Here is a 20,905-nt window from a genome sequence, read left to right on the forward strand (position 1 = left end):
AAACAAAATGTATTGTTATTGTAAAATAATAACTCATATTTACCCAGTTTATGAAGTATGCCTGGGTGAATTTCACCACCTCTAATGTAACCAACAAGCTGATTGGAATGAGATTGTTGAAAAGGATGATGAAGGTCAAGAAATTCAGTCCAAAATTATTAGCACCACCATCTGTTGGGAGAGATGAGAAGAATAATTTACAGATTTATTTTATTTGCACTGATAAAAATTTAGCATAGTAAGAATGTTCCATATTATACAGCCTATGTGGATAATTTGGGAGGAACATTTTGCTGACAACATGTCCTGATTCTCAAATACATCCTTCAAGATGGAATTACACTACAGTTGGTCCTCCATATCTGAAGGCTCTGCATTTGTGGGGTGGAGGGAATGAAAGAACACAAACTGTCTATATATGTGCATACCACTTTCATTGTCATTATTCCCTAAACAATACAGTATAACACCTATTTGCATAGCATATACATTGTATTATGTATTATAAGTAATGCAGAGATTTAAGTATATGGGAGAATGTGCATAGGTTACATGCCAAGTCTATGCCATTCTGTATATAAGAGACTTGAGCATCTGTGGATTTTGGCATCCTTGCTCTGTCCTGGAACTAATCACTCATGGAAACTGAGGGATAACTGTACTTGTATTTGATATGCTGTTAATTCTATTAAGAGCTGCATAGTGGTACTAAAGTGTGAAAGAACTACTAAGTACTGCAAATCACGTTTTACAAGTCCAGAGAAGACAGAGGTTTATAAATGTAAAATTTCAATTGCATAGAATGACTTCATATGAATTCAAAAAGCATTTTCAATTTAAAGCACACTTTTAAAAAGCAAGCAAGTAAACAAAATAGTGGCAGTAAAACCAATTCCAACTGTAGGAGTATTATTCATTCATAGGTAAATTATACTCTTTCTTCTATCCTCCTATCTTCTCTCTCTCTCTCGTACTAAGGATTGAAGTCAGAGGTACTTCACCACACATTCCAAGCTTTTTAAATTTAATTTTATTTTTTGAGACAGAGCCTTGTTGAGTTGATTGTGGCCTTACTAAGTTGCAAGCTTGCTTTGAACTTGGGATCCTCCTGTCTCAGCTTCCTGAGCCACTGGGAGAATAGACATGTACCTGACCTCTTCCTTCTCAATAAGGAAAGTGAAACAGGTATCCCAGACAAATTGCAAAGAATATGAAAAAACAAACTGATGATAATAGTAACACTTTTCATGTTAAAATAATAAACCAGGGAGTATAAAAATGACTTGTAAGAGCTGCAAAGTTAAATAAATATAATAAAAAGCAGATTTTTAAAAATCAGTTTTTGCAATAAGACTTTACTAGAATTAGTTTTCACACTTGGAAATTAAGTATTTACCAAATGGAAATGCAAACCCACTTCCTAGAAATACCCAGGGGTGGCACATTAATACCACAACCACACAAGGATGTATGCTCCACAGGGAATCTAACAGCACTTTCCCCTGGTCAAGGTGAGTATTAACATAGGACTCTCTGTATTACTGAGATCAAATGCAAGTGCATTCAATTAAAACATTTTTAAGGTATGTAAACTACTTTATAATAAAACATGCATGCATGTGAGAACACACACAATCTTCTTTCTGTATCAGATAGTTAACTATTTTTAAAAAATAGCTTTTACTTATGAATATCATGTTAAGGGCTATATTTACTGAACATTTTCTACTATTAAGGATTGTTTATTGTGTTTTCAAGGATTTTGAAATTTAGAGATCCTAAAATTTTGTGTACTTTTATTGGATACCACATTGAAAACTAAACACTAAATGTCAAATTATCTTGACAACAAGGTCTTCTTTTTAGAAACAGGAAATTCCATAAAACAAATCCAGATCAATTGTGAAACAATCACATGTTAATGAAAGTAAAAAAGTGCAGTCACGACATCATTGCTTACAGTTTAGATTGAGATACCAGTCTCTTCCAGAGTGCCTTCGATTCCAAATGGCTGAGCCCACGGAACAGATAAGAGACATGGCAATTAAGATACAAAACAAAATCAATATTTGTACATTTGTAATCCGTTCCACATTGGAGAGCTTAAGTGGCGGACTCGTTGAATTCTGTAAAAAGAAACAAGATGAATAGTTAAAAAAAAATGTACACAGTTTAGTGACGTGTACTTGACATGTGATGAGGATGACAACATGAGTCACAAGTCAGTATCAAGAGGTATGTGTATATATAAATTATGCAAAACCCATGCCAGGTAGGACAGGTGTCAATGGTTAGGTACCTCTTTTTCCCAAGGCTACTATACTTTCCAAACCTGTTTTCTATTAAATATTATTTCTTTCACAGACATTGTGGCAGGTGAGATGCACTTGGCTATTTAAGCAAATAAGGTACTGCAGAAACATCTAGTTAGAGTGTCTGCTCAAGAAAGGAGAAGACAAGATCTATGCACCTACATCCAGACACCTGGAAACTCTTAACTATGAAGGCAACATTTGAAAAATCTCTCATCTTCAAATTTCTGGTGGCATTTGGTAATTGTTTTCCTGAGCATAGCAGCAATGCAGGTAGCCCTGATTATAAAAGATAACAAAGGAGAGTTTCCTTTCAAATTATTTATGCTAGATCTGTACTAACTAAGGAATCCGTAGGACAGTATAAAACAAAGATTTACAGAATAGCTAAGGATAAAAGAATTAAGAACAGTTCCACTTGCCTGTTAATAACATCTTTGTGCCTGTACAATGTACAAAGATATTAGCCTTTAAGAGTAGATTTTCACTTGGTATTTAAAAGTGAGTTTCCCATACCCATGGAACCACTGAACACAGATGGTATCATGATGCAGAGAAGGAGCACTTGCAGGCAAGTGTAAACATTGGTGCTAGGATGAAAGCTGATGGCAAAAATAGCCTTACATAAAAATGTTATAAAAATGGCAATTTGATTCACACTTTTCTTTAAATTACATGAAAAAATAAAATTTAAAGTATGATGATTGCATTAAAATAAAATTAGAAGACACATACTTTAATGCAGAGCACTCACTGTTACTGACAACGTAAATGATCACCAATAGTCAGAAAATGCTGCCAACAGATCACACATCTAACCATTCATGCACCAGGTGATCTCTGGTGAAATTTCCAGTGTTCCTGTGTACAGAGTCCTTCTCACAGGGAGGGGATTTAAAGGCCCCACACATCCTGGAGGGCCAGACTCTGGATATGTGGGGTGGGGCTCAGAAATCTAGGACAGATGGTCTGCTCTGTTTGGAGTACTGCACTGAGAGCTACAAGTGATGTATTTCCAAAAGACTGAGGCTCCAGATATTTCATAGATAAAAATCTCACCTGCATCAGCTTGGTGTCATGTCCAGTGTAGACAACTATTCCATGAACCCACTGAGTATTTCTCAACTGAGCACCTCGAAGAAGAATCTGATCTGCTCCCAGAGGAACAGTGCTAGGACAGAGTATACTGACATTAGAAATGACATTTTCTAAAATGCTTAAGAACTGCACAGTCACAGTTCACCATATAGTCACTATATGTTATTTTAATAATATATTTTAATAACCCTTCTCACATTTGCTTTATTTCTAGAAAGCAAGTAATTTTCCCACCAAAGAGAATTATTGTTTTAGACATGAACAGTGGCTGGGAAAGTAACTATTGATTGGTGGGAAACAGCTGTTACTCCTCCTTAATATCCTACTAGCCAAGTCCTATAATATTTTTATCTCCTATGGACTGAATTGTGCACCCCCCCATTCTGGCTTCATATTCCTATGCTGAAGTTCTAACCCCCTAATATGATGTTTTTTTTTGGAGTTGGCAACTTCAGGAGTTAATTCGATTTTTTAAAATGTACAAGGGTGGGATCTTCATGTTGAGATCACTGCCGTTTTAAGAAGAGATACCAGACAGCTTTCTGTCTTTCTACCAAGTGAAGACACAGTGAGAAGACATCTTTTACTGACAAAAAGAAAACCCTCATCAGAATCAAACCACACTACTATCCTGATCTCAGATTTCCAACACTCAGAATAGTGAGAAAAAACTTCTCCTGGGAAAGCTACCTGGTCTGTGGTATACTGTTATAGCAGCCTGAGCAGACTAATATGCTATCCCAAAGAGAAGACAGTGTTTTGGAATTCAGAGGCTAATTCTTAAGCCTATTTATGACTTTTCCTAAATTAATACGTTGATTTAGTTTCCTGAAATGTTTGGAAATGGTGGACTAAGAGAACTGCAGCAGACCACCCAACATACACCCACACATTAAATGAAAAATAGCTTTATGTATAATAGAGGTTCAAATTCTGTCTCTCTTGTTTGTCTTTCTGTCTCTTGCACTCTCTCTCTCTCTCTCTCTCTCTCTCTCTCACACACACACACACACACACACACATACACACTCTCTCTCTCTCTCTCTCTCTCTCTCTAAGATAAATACACAGATCTCACTGTATGTAGCACTGACATATCTCCCCCACAGAGACAGGTCCCTGTACTTAAACTTCCAGGTCATTTGTTTTATAGTACCTGAAGATCAATTCTCTAAGAATTGCAAATACATTTTCAAGAAATGGTAAGCATTTTTTTTTTTTTTTTTTTTTTTTTTGGTACCGGGATTGAACTCATGGCACTTAACCACTGAGCCACATCCCCAGCCCCTCCACCTTTTTTTTTTTTGTATTTTATTTAAAGACGGAGTCTCACTAAGTTGCTTAGCACCTTGATTTTGCTGAGGCTGACTTTGAACTTGTGATCCTCCTGTCTTAGCCTCCAGAGCCACTGGGATTTAGAGGCGTGTGGCCAGCAAATGGTAAGCATTTTGAAGTTATTCATCGCCTGTAATTTAAGCCACATTTTCATGAATAAAACTCAAGTTGGGTCACTTGTGGGTTTTCTGTAAGGCCACTCTCTAAGGAAAGTTATTAGGTGATACAAACTAATACAAGGATACAGTACTATCATAGATATGTTGGGCTACTTGATGGAAATTTAATATACAAAGTTAATGGCTCAAGGGTTTCTATGACCTAGTTTTCATTTTAATAAGGAAAAAAAAAAGCAAAAGCAAATGTTATGGTTTTGATGTGAGATGTCCCCCAAAGCTCATGTGTGAGACAATGCAGGAGGGTTCAGAGGAGAAATGATTGGGTTTTGACAGCCGTAACCCAATCAGTGAATTAATCCCCTGATGGGACTAGTTGAGTTGCAATGAAGTTGGGTATGGCGTGGCTGGAGCATTGGGGGTGTGAGCATCATGTGAGCTGCTTCCCTCCACCACTCTCTTCCTCCATGATGTTCAGTCTCATCTTGAGCCCCAAGTAATGAAGCCAGCTGCCTATAGACTGAGACCTCTGAAATTGTGAGCCCCCAAATAAACTTTTCCTCCTCTAAAATTGTTCTTATGGGGTATTTTAGTCACAGCAGTGAAAAAGCTGAATAAAACAGCAAAAAACTCAAACATAAAAATATAAAAAATTTTTAAAAAGAAAGAAGGAAACAATCTCCCCCCTTCCCCCCAAAAATCTACAGAGAACACAGAATCTTTGTTAATGAAAGCTTCATGTGACTAAGGCCTTCATGCTCTATCTAGTAAGCTCAGAGGCCAGCAGCAGCTTGGGTCTTAGACATTTTTTCAGGACCTATATAAATTCTCTGGCTTAGGTGAAATCAATCAAGATGAGTGGGTGAGAACAATACTCAGGTGAATCCTTATTACTACAGAGTGCATTTTAATTTAAAGAAAGGAAAACCAACCATAACTTTCATTCTCTAGGTACAAAAGCGTGCCTTCTGGACCCAACTGTATGGGTCCAGAACTCGAGATCCTCCTGTTTCAGTCTCCCGAGTTGCTGGGATTACAGGCATGCACCACCATGCCCCCAACTGTATGGGTCCAGAAGGAATGCTACTTTAGTCCATTTTGTGTGACTAGTTAAAAAAATACTCAAGACTGGGTATAAGAAAATATTTTTATTTTAACCTATGGTTTTGAAGGTTGAAAAATCCAAGATTAGGTGATCACATCTGGCAAGAGCTTCATGTTGTGTCAAAACATGGCAGATAGCATCCCATGGGGGGAGTACAAGTGACACGGAGCTGTGTGAAAGGAGCCAAACACATGGGATGGCCTCATTGTATAACAACTTGTCCTTGCCATGACTAACCCTGTGATAAGGGCATTAATCCTTCTGAGGGTGGAGCCCCCAGGACCTAGTTACCTCCCCCTTGGTCCCACCAACTCTCAATACCATTACATTGGGGTATTATGCACATAAACTTTTGGGAGATAAATCATATTGAAACCACAGCAGAAGAACCCTTCTTGGATATGTCTAAAAATTTGGGGTGCACTTGAGAGTTGGGAGGGACCTTGGGCTTATAGCAGGTTTCCATGAAGTTCTGGAGAAGCTGCTGGACTATGTTCTAGGTAACACAGGTACCCACTATTCCTCACTTATTCCAACAGGGCATAATGTAGGAACTGTCACTCAGAATTTGTGGTCTGGATTGACTGGAAATAGGTACAAACTGTTAAAAAGCAAAATGTACTACTTTTTAATTACAAGGAGTTAAGAATAATTTGTTTTCATCACAGCTGGAATTCAAAGCTTCTGGCATTAGACCATGACCCTCATCCTTAAAGTAATCAAAGTATACTCATTCATTCCACAGGGTCTCCAGATCTCTGGGTAATCACAGTCAAAATCAAATGTGTTAAAGGTCTTTAAGATCTACTTCTACATATCATATAAAACAAAACATGCTATTATATAAATTCTATCTGTATCCTAAATCTTGGCACCATCACACAAAATTTCTCCTTGACAGCATGAATTTGCTTGGCATCAATTTGAAGGGGAACTGATAAGAAATGGAAGCTGGCCAGTTAGGAATGTCACACTAAAGAAACACCACTTGTATAAACGGCCAAAGCTATCATTAGTATATAACCATATGTTCAGGGAAAGATAACTTGGGTTAAAAATTTTAAACAACAATTACTCTGATGGTTGCAGACAAGCTCTTAGTAGATCTGAATACTTCAAATGTCTTTTAAGGTTCCAATCTCTAATTGCACTCACAAGATGATGAAAGCACCAATAACATTTTCCCAGGTTGGTGGATTGAATCAGTGCATCTAGTTTACATTTAGTTGGCCTCTACAAATGCCTGGTAGATAAGGTATACTGTGGAGTTCTACCCCATTCTTTATTCCCCTTTGCAAAAAAAAAAAAAAAAAAAAAAAGCCCTTGAAAAAGAAGTGTATTTGTGATTCTCAACTCCTTCTATGATCTCAAACACAAGCTCATAGGTTCCACCTGTTCCAGTCAAGTTCAGTAATGTCCACTAGCTAAACCCAACTGATTATATATATTCAGCTTCCCTCAACCTGACCATCAGTAACATCTGACTCGATTTTGTGCTTTGCTCTCTACCTTGGTACAGTTTCCTCTTGCTCTGTCTTTTCACCCTACAAGTGGTCTCAGTCTCTTTCACTAGTCCTTCCTTTTTTTTTTTTTAAATCAACCTCACCCCTACCTTAATCCCATTCTGGGGGTTGATTCCAGGGCCTCATGCATACTAAGAAAGTACTCTACTACTGAGTCATATCCCCAGCTTTACAACCTCTCGATATTAGACAGTCCTAGGAGAGTCCTTGGATCTTTCAATTTTTCTGCTTAGACCCTTTCACTCTCAATGGTTTTTCCCAGTCACATGGCTTTATGTATCTCTGCCAACTTCTCCCCAATTTATTTCATCCAAGACATCTATCCCAAACTTCATATATATATATATTCAATTGTCTCATTGGACATCTCTGTTTGGACGTCACAAACAGTCCAAAACCAAACTGCTGATCTTCCTCCCTCAAAACCTTTCAGTGGATTCCCATTTCATTCTGAATCCACCCCCACAATGACCTACAAAGCCTCCTATAATATGGCCCACTGTTTGCTATTGGATTTTCTTCTATTACTGTCTTCTTTGATCACACCATTCCAACCACAATGGCCTAACATTCCCAAATTTCTCCAAGTACTTTCCCTCTTTAAGATCATGTAATAATATAACTAAAAACTTGCACTATTTCTTTTGTTTGGAATCCTCTCCTTCCAAATCTTCATATGGCTAAGTTCCTCACCTCCTACTCATCATTGTTCAAATGTTACCTTCTCAATGAGGCTGACTGCAACCATCCTGATTCCCTCCCACCTTCTCCCACTCTCTTATCCTATGACATCTTTTGCAAAGCCTTTATTGCTTTTTAATAGAGGCAGAATTTGCTTACTTATCGTGTCATTGTTTGTCAGTCTGCCCTTCCCCTTACTATGAGAAAGTAATCTCACAAGATGTTATGGTCTAAATATTTGTATGCCCCCAATATTTATAAGTTGAAACCTAATCCCTAGTACAGTGATATCAGGAGGTGTGGTCTTAAGGTTATTAGATCATGAAAGCTCTGCCTTCGTGAATGGGATTTGAGCCCCCCGTAGGGAAGTCCTGAGGGCCTCCACCATCTGAGGACATACAGCCAGTGCCATCAATGAGAAACATGTCCTCATCTGACACCAAGTCTGCTGGTACCTTGGTCTTGGATTTTCCAGCCTCCAAAATGGCAAGCAATATATTTTTGTTGTTTATAAATTGTCCAATCTAAGGCATTTTGTTACAGTGGCCTGAATGAACTCAGAACTAGGGCAGGAGTACTTATTTGCATTATTCGTTGGTGTCTTAATATCTGTAAATGGCCTAACACTCTAGGTGCATAAGAAATACCAGTTGAATGAATGATGGAAGAGGTAGAGAAGTGGTAGGAAAGAGGAGAGGAGAAAGAGATAGGAAGCAAGGAAAAACAAAAGATGTTACATATGATAACATGGTTTAGCAAAGTGCATGTGAGGGCTGGGAGTATAGCTCAGTGGTACAGCACTTGCCCAACATTCATAAAGCCCTGGGTTCAATCCACAGCACACCCCCTTCCCCCAGAAATTAAAAAAAAAACATATAAAAAACGAGGGCTGGGATTGTGGCTCAGTGGTAGAGCATTCACCTAGCACATTTGAGGCCCTGGGTTTGATACTCAGCACCACATAAAAATAAATAAATAAAGGTATTGTGTCCAACTATAATATAAAACAAAATTACACAGAGAAGGAAACAAATCACCCAGTACAATAAACACCTTGGAGATACAGCCTGAACTCCCCAAGGCATCCAGAGGTCACAGGAAAGGATCCAGGTCATGAATACTGGCTAGTTAAGCCCATAGCATGTATTCTGGTCAAAGGACAAGCCACAGGTTATTTACCCTCAGAAGAATCTGCCAGGAATGTGGAATATCCCTGAAAACTTCCAACTGCCAGATTGGCAGGAACCCTGGGAAAGCCTATACCACATGAATAGGGTTAAGATCCAACATTTTTATAAGACTTGGGCTGGAAAACAGACTTTCTTATAAAAAGGTCTTAAGTATTCAAACTTAGAGCAGAGGAAAATAATAGGTACCCAGAATCGGAAAACATGCAACAACATAAGAAAATGCAGCAAATGTGCTTTTACATACCCATGGCCATCAAGCCTTATATTTCCCACAAAATCGTAGAGATGTCTGTTTGGACTCTCACACTCAATTTTGCCAGAAATTCTCATCAAACTGTCAATGTCTTTGATATCGGAGGTTGCTGGTAAGCCCTGTTTAAATTTTTTTAAATAAGCAAAGAGGATGTTAAGTAAGTTGTGTTTGGCTTGGGGCTGGGGGATTCATTCAAGTCTTAGGACTGTCTTATGAACAATTCTCTCCTATTACACAATACTCTGTCAAATCATAGTTTAGGATTACCTTCTTTCCCAACTTGAGCGCGGTTTTTAGCACAAGATTAGGGCAGCTTTTGTGAAAGTACTAAAGTATAAACTAGTCTACAAAAATATTTTGAAGCCTCCAAGGAGAAATTTCTTTCCTAAAGTGAAATTAATGTTTAGCACTATACAATCTCAGTCTGCTGAAACTGACTTTTGTTTCCTGCTAGGATGGTATGAAAAGGAACTGTAGCAATCTAAGCTAATATTAAACCACAAGGTGAGTGAGTTTCAGAATAACAAAGAAAGCAGCAGCTTTTCAATATGGCAAAGCCAAATAATAATTTGGGCCAGTTGGGTAGGAAAAATAAATAAGCTGCCACATGTCAAAGCACTTAGAACCACTATGATTATTATTACCCAAGTGTTGGCTATTACATAAAATATATTACAAATAGTACTTACATGATGAACTATATTTAATCAGCGAGTGAATTTGAATATTCCGTTTACTTAACACTGGTTTATGAAACCTCAATGAGCAAGTAGTACTTGGAAAGAATTACCTCCCCTCAAGACAGTAATACTAAGAAAGAAGCTTTTCATTCCATGTACTAAAACAGGAATAAGTATATGAATCTATATCAGAACTTACCTGTCTAATTTTCAAGTTTGTTTCACCATCTAGGTTGGATGTCTCAATGTAGCACATGGCCTGGGGTTCGCTGTTGTTTAGAATTGAGAAGCACAAAGATTTAGTGGGAGAAAGAAAGCAGAATATTTACATGTTCAGACTCACCAAAGCCTTCTGTTCTAGGCAAAGCTAGAGTCACCTAGTTTCTAGATGATTTTTCATTCCAACAGCAAGATGCTGTGAGGCAGAACCCATGCATGACAAATCATGGATCAGCTTTCCAGCCAGAAGGACCCAAAAGCAATTTCCTGACAACACTCACTAATGGCCTTCAAGATAATGAAATGAGTAGATCTGTCACGTTATTTTTAAATTGTTCATCCATATAGACACAACACAGACTGTATCTGAAATGTAAAGTAGTTTGTGCCCAGATTTATCTTTAGTTCAGAAATATCAAGGAAGATTTCATGTTCATGGCCCACATGTAAATTGGTTAAGCTGATTAGAAAATTCCAGATTGCTATTTCTATAAGGTTGCATTTTTTTCACCTTTTAGTTATAATAATAAATAGTATCATACGGAGCATGTCATATTAAAAATTTAAGCCCCCTTTTAAAAGCTACATGGAAAGATTTTACAATAAAAGTGGACAATATTTTTCTGCCTCTGTTTTTTCCTCTCTCTTCAAAGTGCTTCAGAGAACACTAAGAAAGGAAAAGACAAAACTAAAATTGGCCAATTTGGCCTTATTGCTCTTTGTTTTAAACCTAAAAGAACCACTTCCTGAGTCCCCAACAAAGTATTTCAGTGAAGTCTGGCATGCAGTGGCCTGACAGCTTTGTTCTCCAGTTTTACTGCAGATGCTATATCCCTGTCTTACATTGTTCCCTTCCCATGATACTTTACTGCCCAGCAACAATAGACATGTGAGTTGGTTGTGCAGCTGGACAATCCGATCCTCAACTCTATGGAAAACCATTCTGAATTCCAATCTCAGTAGCATACATAAAAGCCTAAATTGCTATCATGTAAGCAGTTATGAATATAATTTCTTATGAGTGTGTGCAAAGCTTCCAAAGAAAGAAATCTGCAAGTCACACACACACATGGAATTTTCTAATCAACTTCCAATTTGTACATGTGCAAAAAGAAACTATTCCACAATTTCAGAATTGGGCAGTTAGCTGAATTTCATAGCCTAAAGATTTGTGGAAACTACTTAAACACATGGACATTAATCCAATATTTGACAGACTCATTTTAAAGTAACTGCAAGTTTTCCCTATGGGGTCATTCATAGAGGCTGCTCCTTTTTCCCAACTGGAGAAAAGTCTTCCAATGTTTATATTTTTATCAATTATTCAAAACTTTACTTCTTATATCACTGTCACAATAGTAATTTGGTCCTAGCAATTGCTTCAAATTTGTGACTTACTTATATATACATTTGGAACATTAAATGATCTATGAAATTATAAAACACATCTTTTGATACTATAGAAGAATGATCACAAACAATGCTAAATGACAACACTGATTCTACATTCTGGTAATAAGATGCATTGAAATTTACTGATGATACACTTATCAAAGGCCAGTCTCAGAATGAGTGAGAATAACATTTTATTTTTTTTCTCACAAAACAGATTTTCCAAGACTTTAAATAGCTAAGAAGTTATGAAGCTTAAATGGATGATTTCATTTGAAGTGGGGCAAATAAATATGCATCCAAAGTCAGAACATTCTTAATAACCACTGAAGACAGCTGTGAGGAAAGCAGTTCTTAACAGTGCTGTGAAAAGGCAGCGAGAAGTCAGGAATCATGCCAGATCAGAAACACTTCAGCAAATATGATCACATCCAAAACACAAACTACAGTCAGAGAGGCAAAGCAGGCGTCTTGATTAGCAAGTGGAAATGAAACAAGATGCAAATCACAATACAGACACTAGAAGACAGCTGAAGTTTATCACAGGAACGTGCACATTGTCACGAGTTACAAGTGGGATTAAAAACTAGTCCCAAAGCATGCGGTACAAAAGGTACAACATCCAGCTTTGTGCAGGGGGTCCTCTGTAAACCCTATTTAAACCCAAATTACAGTCATAATCACTAGAGATATTCTATGGAACTTGTAGAAAATTTCAAATATGAGAAATAAAAACATATTTAAGAAATACAATCAATTTTCCATGGCTGTTTCAAGAAAAGCTTAACCCTGTTCAAAACAATATCGTGGCAAGGTAGTAAGTTAAGCTTCAGTATTGAGGCATGTTGTTAAATATGGCTATTATTAATGATGCATAGGAAATTAAAATCTACCTTCACTGCATGTCTCTTGGACTCCTATCACAAACAATAGGAGTTAAATCTGCCTACTTGAGGCACAGACATCTTCCAATATGGTATTCATAAAATGCTTTTAAAACATCTGTGAAATGTCCATCACCAAGAATATAAAAAAGTTCATTTAAAAGAAAGAGACACAGAACTCAACCATATTTGGGTGCAACTGTTCTCTGGTTTAGGGTGAGGACCCTCTTACACATATCCTGTACAACTCAGTGGTTCTAACCTTGAGGACAGACTGATGAGATCTGCTGGGAGATGCTCCCCATTGGTCACTTTCACTATTTCCCCTACTGCCACCTACATGTCCCAGTTTAAAATAATTAAAATGGGGAAAAAATGAATAACAGAGAAGAAAAAAAACAAACAAATGGACAAAAGAGACAGAGGTTTGAAATTATTATAGAAAATAATACATGTTAATAAAAATGTCTAATGCCAATTTTTCAAAACTTATTTTGATCAGGTCTGAAAGCATAAGAAAACATTTAATAAGGATTACTTATTTGCTTTTAAAACCAATTTTCAATTTTTCAATGCAAAAACTTCCAATTTTTAAAGTTTACATATAAGCATTCCTTAACAAATTGAATAAAAACACTTCATATAAAGAGCTACTCTAACTTATAGATCTTACTTTATCTAATTCCTTAATCTCATTCCTTCTGCTGTAGATCTCATACTATCCAAAAAGCAAAGAAATCATTGTGGAAGTTATTTTTTAGGTTTTTGAAAAGCAAAGCATACTATACTAGCTTTCTTCAACCCCAACACACTAAAAAAAAAAAAAAAAAGAAAAAGAAAAAATTTGTTAAAAATATTCTGATTCAAAAATATTTTTAAAGTTAATTGTATAAGTATTGTATTACCTTTAATGCAAAAAAGCAAAGATATGGGTCTTAGGAAATTAGAAGGTGTAATTGTAGCATTTGGAGTTATCAAATAACAAAGTCTAGGTAATACATTGTGGTTTTGGGTGGTGGTGGGGCGGGGGAATGTAGGGAGGAGTTTAAGCCTTTGAAACAAGAGAAACATTTTCAGGGAGGGCATGAAATAGACATACTAAGAATATATTTGGACTTGAATTTAGCTTGAGTTATTTTACTCTATTTTATACTTTCTCAACGCATAAATGTATTATACTAAAATTTCAGTTTCTCCATTTCAAAAGTGAAACACAGTTAACTTTCAGCCATGTTCATGCCTTTTTTCAAACTAATTCACAGAAGATGCACTATAATTAAAAATGAAAAACATTTAGAAATATTATAAGCAATTGTTTATTCTTACTGCTTAACAGTGCCCACTTGCTAGTGAAAAGCAGCATGTACTTATTTTGACAGTGGACAGTGTTACATAGTAAAGATAATCAGGAATATCTCAACTTTGACTTAGTCACTGAAGTAGCTAAATGTAAAACAATGTCAAAATTTCTCTTTCTGTTAAATGATAAAAACTATAACCTAATTGTTAAGGTTAATGTAGTCTCAAAAGAGCTACATAAGTAAACCAACATGCCAGCTGAAAGGTGGTATTGTGATTCTGAGGAGAAATGTTTGCCTGGTAGCACAACCTTTATATTACTAAATAACCAAAAGCAATGGATCAGATAATCTGTTAAAAATATGATAATCTTTGGAGGAAAGACATAAAAGCTATTTTGATCTACTAATATTGATAGCCACTAGGAAATGTTTTCAAGTTTAGAAAACAAATTCTATAAAAATGCTCTAAAGTTTTAAAAATAAAGGTTAAGTAGCCTTTATCTGAAATGACTGGGACCAGGAGTGTTTCAGATTTCAGAGTTTTTCACATTTTGAAATATTTGCATAGAATTTTCCATTGAGCATCCAACTGTACAAGCACAGAGCTTGCTGAGGCGTTTCTGGGACTGCATTAAGAAAGATGACAAATGTTTTTTTAAAAATTTCAAGTTAGAATTAAAGTCAGGGCAGGATAGTCTGGCAGACAAAAATAAATACTGTACATGAATGGCTCAGCACATGATTCTAGGGTAATATCTTGAAGAGTTTAATCAAGAAAACATCAGTACTTTCTTAATTGCTAGAAGACTTTACCATCACTTTGATCTTTCTTATATACATATAATATCTAGATGGCCAATCATTAGCACATTTATTATTTAATAACCATTAAATGTACATCATTCTATTAGGTACTCTGAAAGTTCATCAATTAAAAAAAAAAAGAATTGGGGAACATCAGGGCTTGATCACTTAGTCTGTCTTCCTCTATGTGAAAGGATGAGACTATGTAGTTTGTTCAGAATCACCAAGCCAGGAAAAGAATTCTGGTTTTCTGACTGCTAAGTAGAGCTCCTTTTAACACCCAATATTACTCAGAACCTGAGACAATGGCAAGGAAATCACCCTTAAGTTTGCTATCATATGGCCAAGTGTAGACAGAAAGCTTTACTTCAGTTTTAGAAATTTTACCCCTACAAATAGTTGTAAGCAAAGAAAAGTAAGAACAGAAAGGCTGATTTTAAAAAATCCATATTAATTTTTCTGAAAACAAAAACCCATCTGTATGTGGCACAAAAAGTAACTGACTATAAAATATGGAAATAGAACCACCCCTAGCTTTTTCAACTACTTATAGACTTACTTCTGTAAATATCTGGGTAATTCTTACTTGCTCAAGTTTCACTAGCCTGTCATAAACCCAATCACTTTGAATCATGACCTGATTAAATAGGTTTTGAAAAAAGGACACTCCATATTTACATATGGATATTACAAATAAAACTGTCCAAGGAAATGATGATAAACAACCTCTAAAACAGTAAAAACATTTCTACTTAATTTATATTAGGACTAGTTTTACAGTTTTTAAACATAAAACCATTTGAAAATCACATTCTTTGAAGGGTAACTGCCATATGTTCTGAATACTAATTTATGACTATCTTAAATACGAGTATAACAAAAATTGTCTAAACTCAGTAACAGAAAGAGTTTAAGAGAAAGAGCAAGTACTTAATTTTTGGTTGGAAGAGGATGGCATTTTGAAAGGTATGATGGCAAAAAAAAGAAATCATTCATCCATTTTCTTGTGCCATTTCACCATAAGGATCAAGAAACTTTGCAAAGATATATGAACACATCATAAAGGAATTTATGATGAACAAGGATCAAAAGATAAAATCAACAGAACCCAATCAATGGATTATATGAAATAAATGATCAGAAATTTAAAAGAGTAGTGGTCCACACACATGAATCTGGACATATCCAGAGGAAGAAAAGACTCTCAATTATAATTTTAACTTTTGGATTATATAATAATACCTGTTATTTATTTTATATGGCAAACATGAAAGAGCCCTTTAAGTCCAATCAAATTTTTAAGAGCTTTAATTAAAAATCATTGGAGAGGTTTAAAATTCTTCGTTTATTCCTTATTTCCTTGGAGAAATCACAAGGTCAATGCAGGGTAGAGAAACCATCCTCTACACTGTTTGAGCATCAGTAGGTATCTCTACCTTGATGAGAGAAGTACAGTGTCAGCAGGTATATACTCTTTGCCTTTTATTATAACTATATCTCCAACATTTACCTGAAAGAAAACTGGGAATTGGTTAATTATCTGCATAAAAAGATAGTTACAAATACACAACCCATTGTATTTAAGCACAGAATACAGGAAAAAATGGCTATTGGCAAACAAGAACCACTGGTCTTCACAAAAATGGCAAAAAACTGTCTAGGAGTGAGGCCAGAGATGGGAGAATCCTTTAAAAAATGAACACTGTATCTTTGCACTTTTTTTCAGTTATAAATAACTTATCTTAATAAAATAAATGGATCCATTTTACCTACTTAATTGACATCTCAATTTCTCATATTCTCTCTCTTTGACATAAAAGTAAAAGGGAGGAATTCAGCCACTAAAACTTTACCCTACTTAAGGAAATCTCCACTTGACTGGAAAAATGATCATATGGGTGATCATTACCTTTCACAATGACCTCTAGGAAACAAGTATTAGTTGCTATTCATAATTTAGAGAGGAAGAAAATGAATCTGAGATTCTAATATTTGCTCAGGATCAGTGAGTGGAAAAGCTAATGCACATCTGACTACCTGATTATTGGCAAAGCTTCATGTTTACACTAGTAAATTTACTGAAACTATCAATGTAATTCATGTTAAAAATAAACAGCCTAATCTCTTTATTTTCCACTGTGTTAACATTTTTTTTCTGAGCATGGCATGATGAAAAATTAAAGATGACCTATGGCCAGAACTTGAAGTAATTCAAGTGTCAGGTCTGTTATGCAGCTAAGTAACAATCTGGCTTAATTCATTGGACCAAGTTATGCTGGTAGCCATTCCTATTAGATCACAAATGTAACTCTCTTACCTACATTTTCTATGTTTAATACAGGGAAGAAAAGTCTTTTTTTTTTTGTTAAAGATGTTTTGTTATTCCCTCTCCCTATTTATCTTTGAATTCTAAAATGATAGTTTACTGGGGGAAAGGAGAGAATGGTATCCTTAGTGGGAAACATAAGAAATCATTCCAGAGGGGACCCATTCTGTTCCTCTTCACATGCTGGAAAACATAGGTTAGGGAAAGTTGTGTGTGTGGGGGATGGTGGAGTGGGAACTTCTAATCTGTAATATATGTATGCTGGTTACCCAAGTAGGGAAACTCTGGATGCCTTGACTCAAAATGACTTGTTTTAGTTGAAATTTGGACTGCCTGAAAAACTGCAAGGACCTTGAAATTAAAACGCCCTTCCTCAAAAAAGGAAAAAAAACACAATTTTTTTTTTTAAATTAAGTATCAATGTAAACTTAAAAAAAAGTGCCATGATAGTATTCTAATGGCATCCACTTACAGTAAGATAATAAAAATAAATTCTCTGTAGTCATGACATTTATAATGCTACCCAGGTTCCCATTTAATTGTTCTGCAATCACCTCCGATAGGTTAATGTTTCTTCTCCAATTAAACTATATGCTTCATAAAATCAGGACCTCATCCATCTACATCATTAGAATTGATCAGTAAGACTTACAAAAACCCTCAACTGATTGCACCGCTTCTCAACATCTTCATTCTTCATAAGACAAAAGGAGGCCTTATAGTAATTAAACTGAATAATATATTAACACTTTATAGGACACACTGTCATTACCCAGTGGCTTGGAAAACCAAGAACTACTAAATGCTAAAGCAGTTCTCACATTCCTTAAAGAACACAGGGAATTTACTTGCCTACATTTTAGATAAATTTCTCAAAGGTACCTAAGAATTTCTTATTCCTTTGGGCTCTGAGCTCCTAATGTGGCATTCTCCTTTCCAACATAAAAGAAATGAACAAAAGAAAAAGCCAGGATGGCAAAAATGCTTTGCCCATGTATTACAATGGGAGGTACATGACAAAACAGTTTCAGTCTCCCAAATACCAAAGTTAAGGTAACAGTTTAGGCTTTTGGTTCACTTTCTCAAGTTGTTACCATGAGCAACTGTGATTGAAAATTATGAAAAAGGATGAGATTATCAAACTATAATTGAATAATTAAAAAATCAAACTTTGCCCAATTATAGGTTTTAGAATATTTATATTTTTATTAAGCATTATTTTTGAGATAAGAGTCTTAATACAAAGAAAGACACATTTTGTGATGGAAACTTCATGCATTAGGGCAACTCTACAAAGCGACACAGCCCAACATGCCATGCTTCCCCACGGAGTCAGAAGAATGTGTTTGTATCAGGGTTATTCACCTAAATTCTCTATTTGAATGTATCTCGAAACCTGTGAACAGTCTCAGCTGCTTCTTAATGTGAAGAACTGGTCTTTGTGGAGAGGGTGGATGAAGCCACTGCTGACATTTTTAAGAGCAGAACTGCAGTTCTTTGTCTGGGCTCTGTCATTCGACACTTTCTTTTAAAACCAGGTACTTGAAACTTAACCTTCTGCAACAGGGAAAAGACTTCAGGGCAATAACTGGAGGGATGAACCATGAATGTTTGAGAGTTAAAGTCTGCCCATCTGTGAATGACTACAAGTATGCTGTGCAAATTTTTAAGTCCTCTGAGGAACATTAAAAAGCAACCACAGCAGCCACACATTTAGAATGGCTGGGAAAGTACCCTGACGTGAAGCCCAGCACTCAAAGGTTTCTCATATTACCCGGCATGTGGACGACACTTTTAGTGTTGGTTTACTGATTTTGTTTTTAATTGCACAAAATATTATATACGCTAAGAAAAAGTCTGGTGATCTGGCTAAGCCAAACATGTCAGCTTGCTCTGTGCCTGCCCATGGGTTCAATATGCCATTTTTCACATGGCTGGTATCTCAGCACTCAGAGACCTGTTCTTTTCAACCATGATTATATTCTATGACACAGAAACTCTCACATATCTTGTTTTCTGCTATGAGCTGACTGCCTGGCACATATTATCAACTACCATTTATTGAACGAATATTAGAATTTTTTTCTGTTGCCGCCACAATGTGTAAAATCACAATTTTTACTTGTCACAAAATACACTATGTAGAACGCCATAATTTATTTATGATACAACTACTTTAAGAAGTAGTTATTTTGTTTATAAATTATCTTAGTTATAAAATAAGAACTACTTTAGCAACGTTGCATACATATCATGTATACAAAATTGTGCTACAATAAACATTTTTAGGTATATAGATATTTTCTCCCACATTATAATTATTTTCTTGGGATAAATACCCAGAATTTCTTTCTTATGCTTCTCAATATAGTAGCCAAACTCCTAATCCACATAGTGTGTGAATGAAATATAAAATAAAACTTTTGAAATACAAGTGAACTTGTTTTTATTGAATATATAGCAGGCAAAGACATCAATGTTGTTTAAATTTGCAACTTTTATTAACAGGTTGATTATTATTCTGAGTTTGGTTGTTTATATATATCTTCCTACTTATATAAATAGGAAATGAAAGTGGGCAATAACAAAGATCTTAATCTGCCATATTTGGTGCAAACATTTTATATACCCTGCTTATTTATTCCTGGTAACTTCTGTTTTGTATTTGTTTTAAGATTTATGTAATCAAATACCAAAGATCTCAAGATACTGTTCTTATATTTATTAATGTCTTTATTCTATTTGTATGTGATTCAAAAACAGCATTTTAGCATTTAACTATTTTATCCAGTTGGAATTTCTTTTAGCAAAGGTAGAGACTTAGCTATAAACTAAATATTCAAGTATTATTACTTGAAACTGCTGCTCTGTGATTATTAACTAATCACTTTACCAATTATTTTGCTTTGTTTAACCTTTTTCAAAGATTAAACAGACTTTAATTCAGGCACTGCATTTTACTCTATATTATTCCTATTTATCCCCTGCTATTCTATATTTGAAATATATCCACTTTCTTTTAATAACTTTCTATCTTACAGTCAATCTTAGCATTAGTCAATCTTCATTTTCCAAGTATTGTTCTATTTTTCTCTACCGTTTATTTTTGGAGATCAGATAAATTAGTCAACTCATGAGGGGAAAAAATGTAAATCTCCTGAGATTATAGTATATTAATAATTTAGAATAATGGATATTTTAATTTTTCAAAGAATATGACATCTTTGTATATATAGGTGGATCTTTAATACCTTAAGGATAGATGATTTCTTTACAAAGGTCATACATATGTTTTAAAGTTTATCTGTGAGTATCCCACATGCCAGTGGGAAGAAGACCTTTTTTCCCCACATCACCAACACAAGAATACATTAATTTTGAATTTATGACCAAATCAATTTTCATGAGTTATAATTAATTATCTAATTCTAGTTATTAAATAACTTCAGCTCATTTTAGCCGGGTGGCTTTGGGTGACTTAGAATCTGATCCTCTCAACAAGTGATGCCCACATTAAGTGTGGCATTGATCTCTAAGATAACTGAAAAAACTACCCTGATGGGTAAACATGGGTAAACATGGCTGGTGATCTAGTATTTCTGTCTGTCAAAAATTAACAAAGTGGGCTGGGGCTGTAGCTCAGTGTTAGAGAGCGCCAATCTTGCACGTGTGAGGCACTGGGTTGT

The 20,905-nt window shown here is 35.5% G+C and overlaps 1 protein-coding gene across 4 annotated transcripts in view; it reads right to left on the bottom strand.

Annotated features, from left to right (window-relative positions):
• ATP8A1 (ATPase phospholipid transporting 8A1) overlaps positions 1–20,905 on the bottom strand; it is a 221,418-nt gene that overhangs the window by 149,448 nt on the left and 51,065 nt on the right. For 3 of the 4 annotated variants that reach the window (XM_081303539.1, XM_081303538.1, XM_081303536.1), the window contains exons 7-12: positions 13,051–13,124; positions 10,493–10,562; positions 9,605–9,732; positions 3,372–3,483; positions 1,961–2,126; positions 44–171 (exon numbers count right to left, since the gene is read on the bottom strand). In XM_081303539.1, coding sequence (XP_081159665.1) covers positions 44–171; positions 1,961–2,126; positions 3,372–3,483; positions 9,605–9,732; positions 10,493–10,562; positions 13,051–13,124 — 678 coding nt within the window. Of the gene's footprint in view, positions 1–43; positions 172–1,960; positions 2,127–3,371; positions 3,484–9,604; positions 9,733–10,492; positions 10,563–13,050; positions 13,125–16,329; positions 16,404–20,905 lie in introns of all 4 variants that reach the window. The other variant, XM_081303537.1, reaches the window with a different exon arrangement.

The sequence above is a fragment of the Spermophilus citellus genome (genome assembly GCF_964194105.1).
Source record: "Spermophilus citellus genome assembly, chromosome: 8".
Lineage (NCBI taxonomy): Eukaryota > Metazoa > Chordata > Mammalia > Rodentia > Sciuridae > Spermophilus > Spermophilus citellus.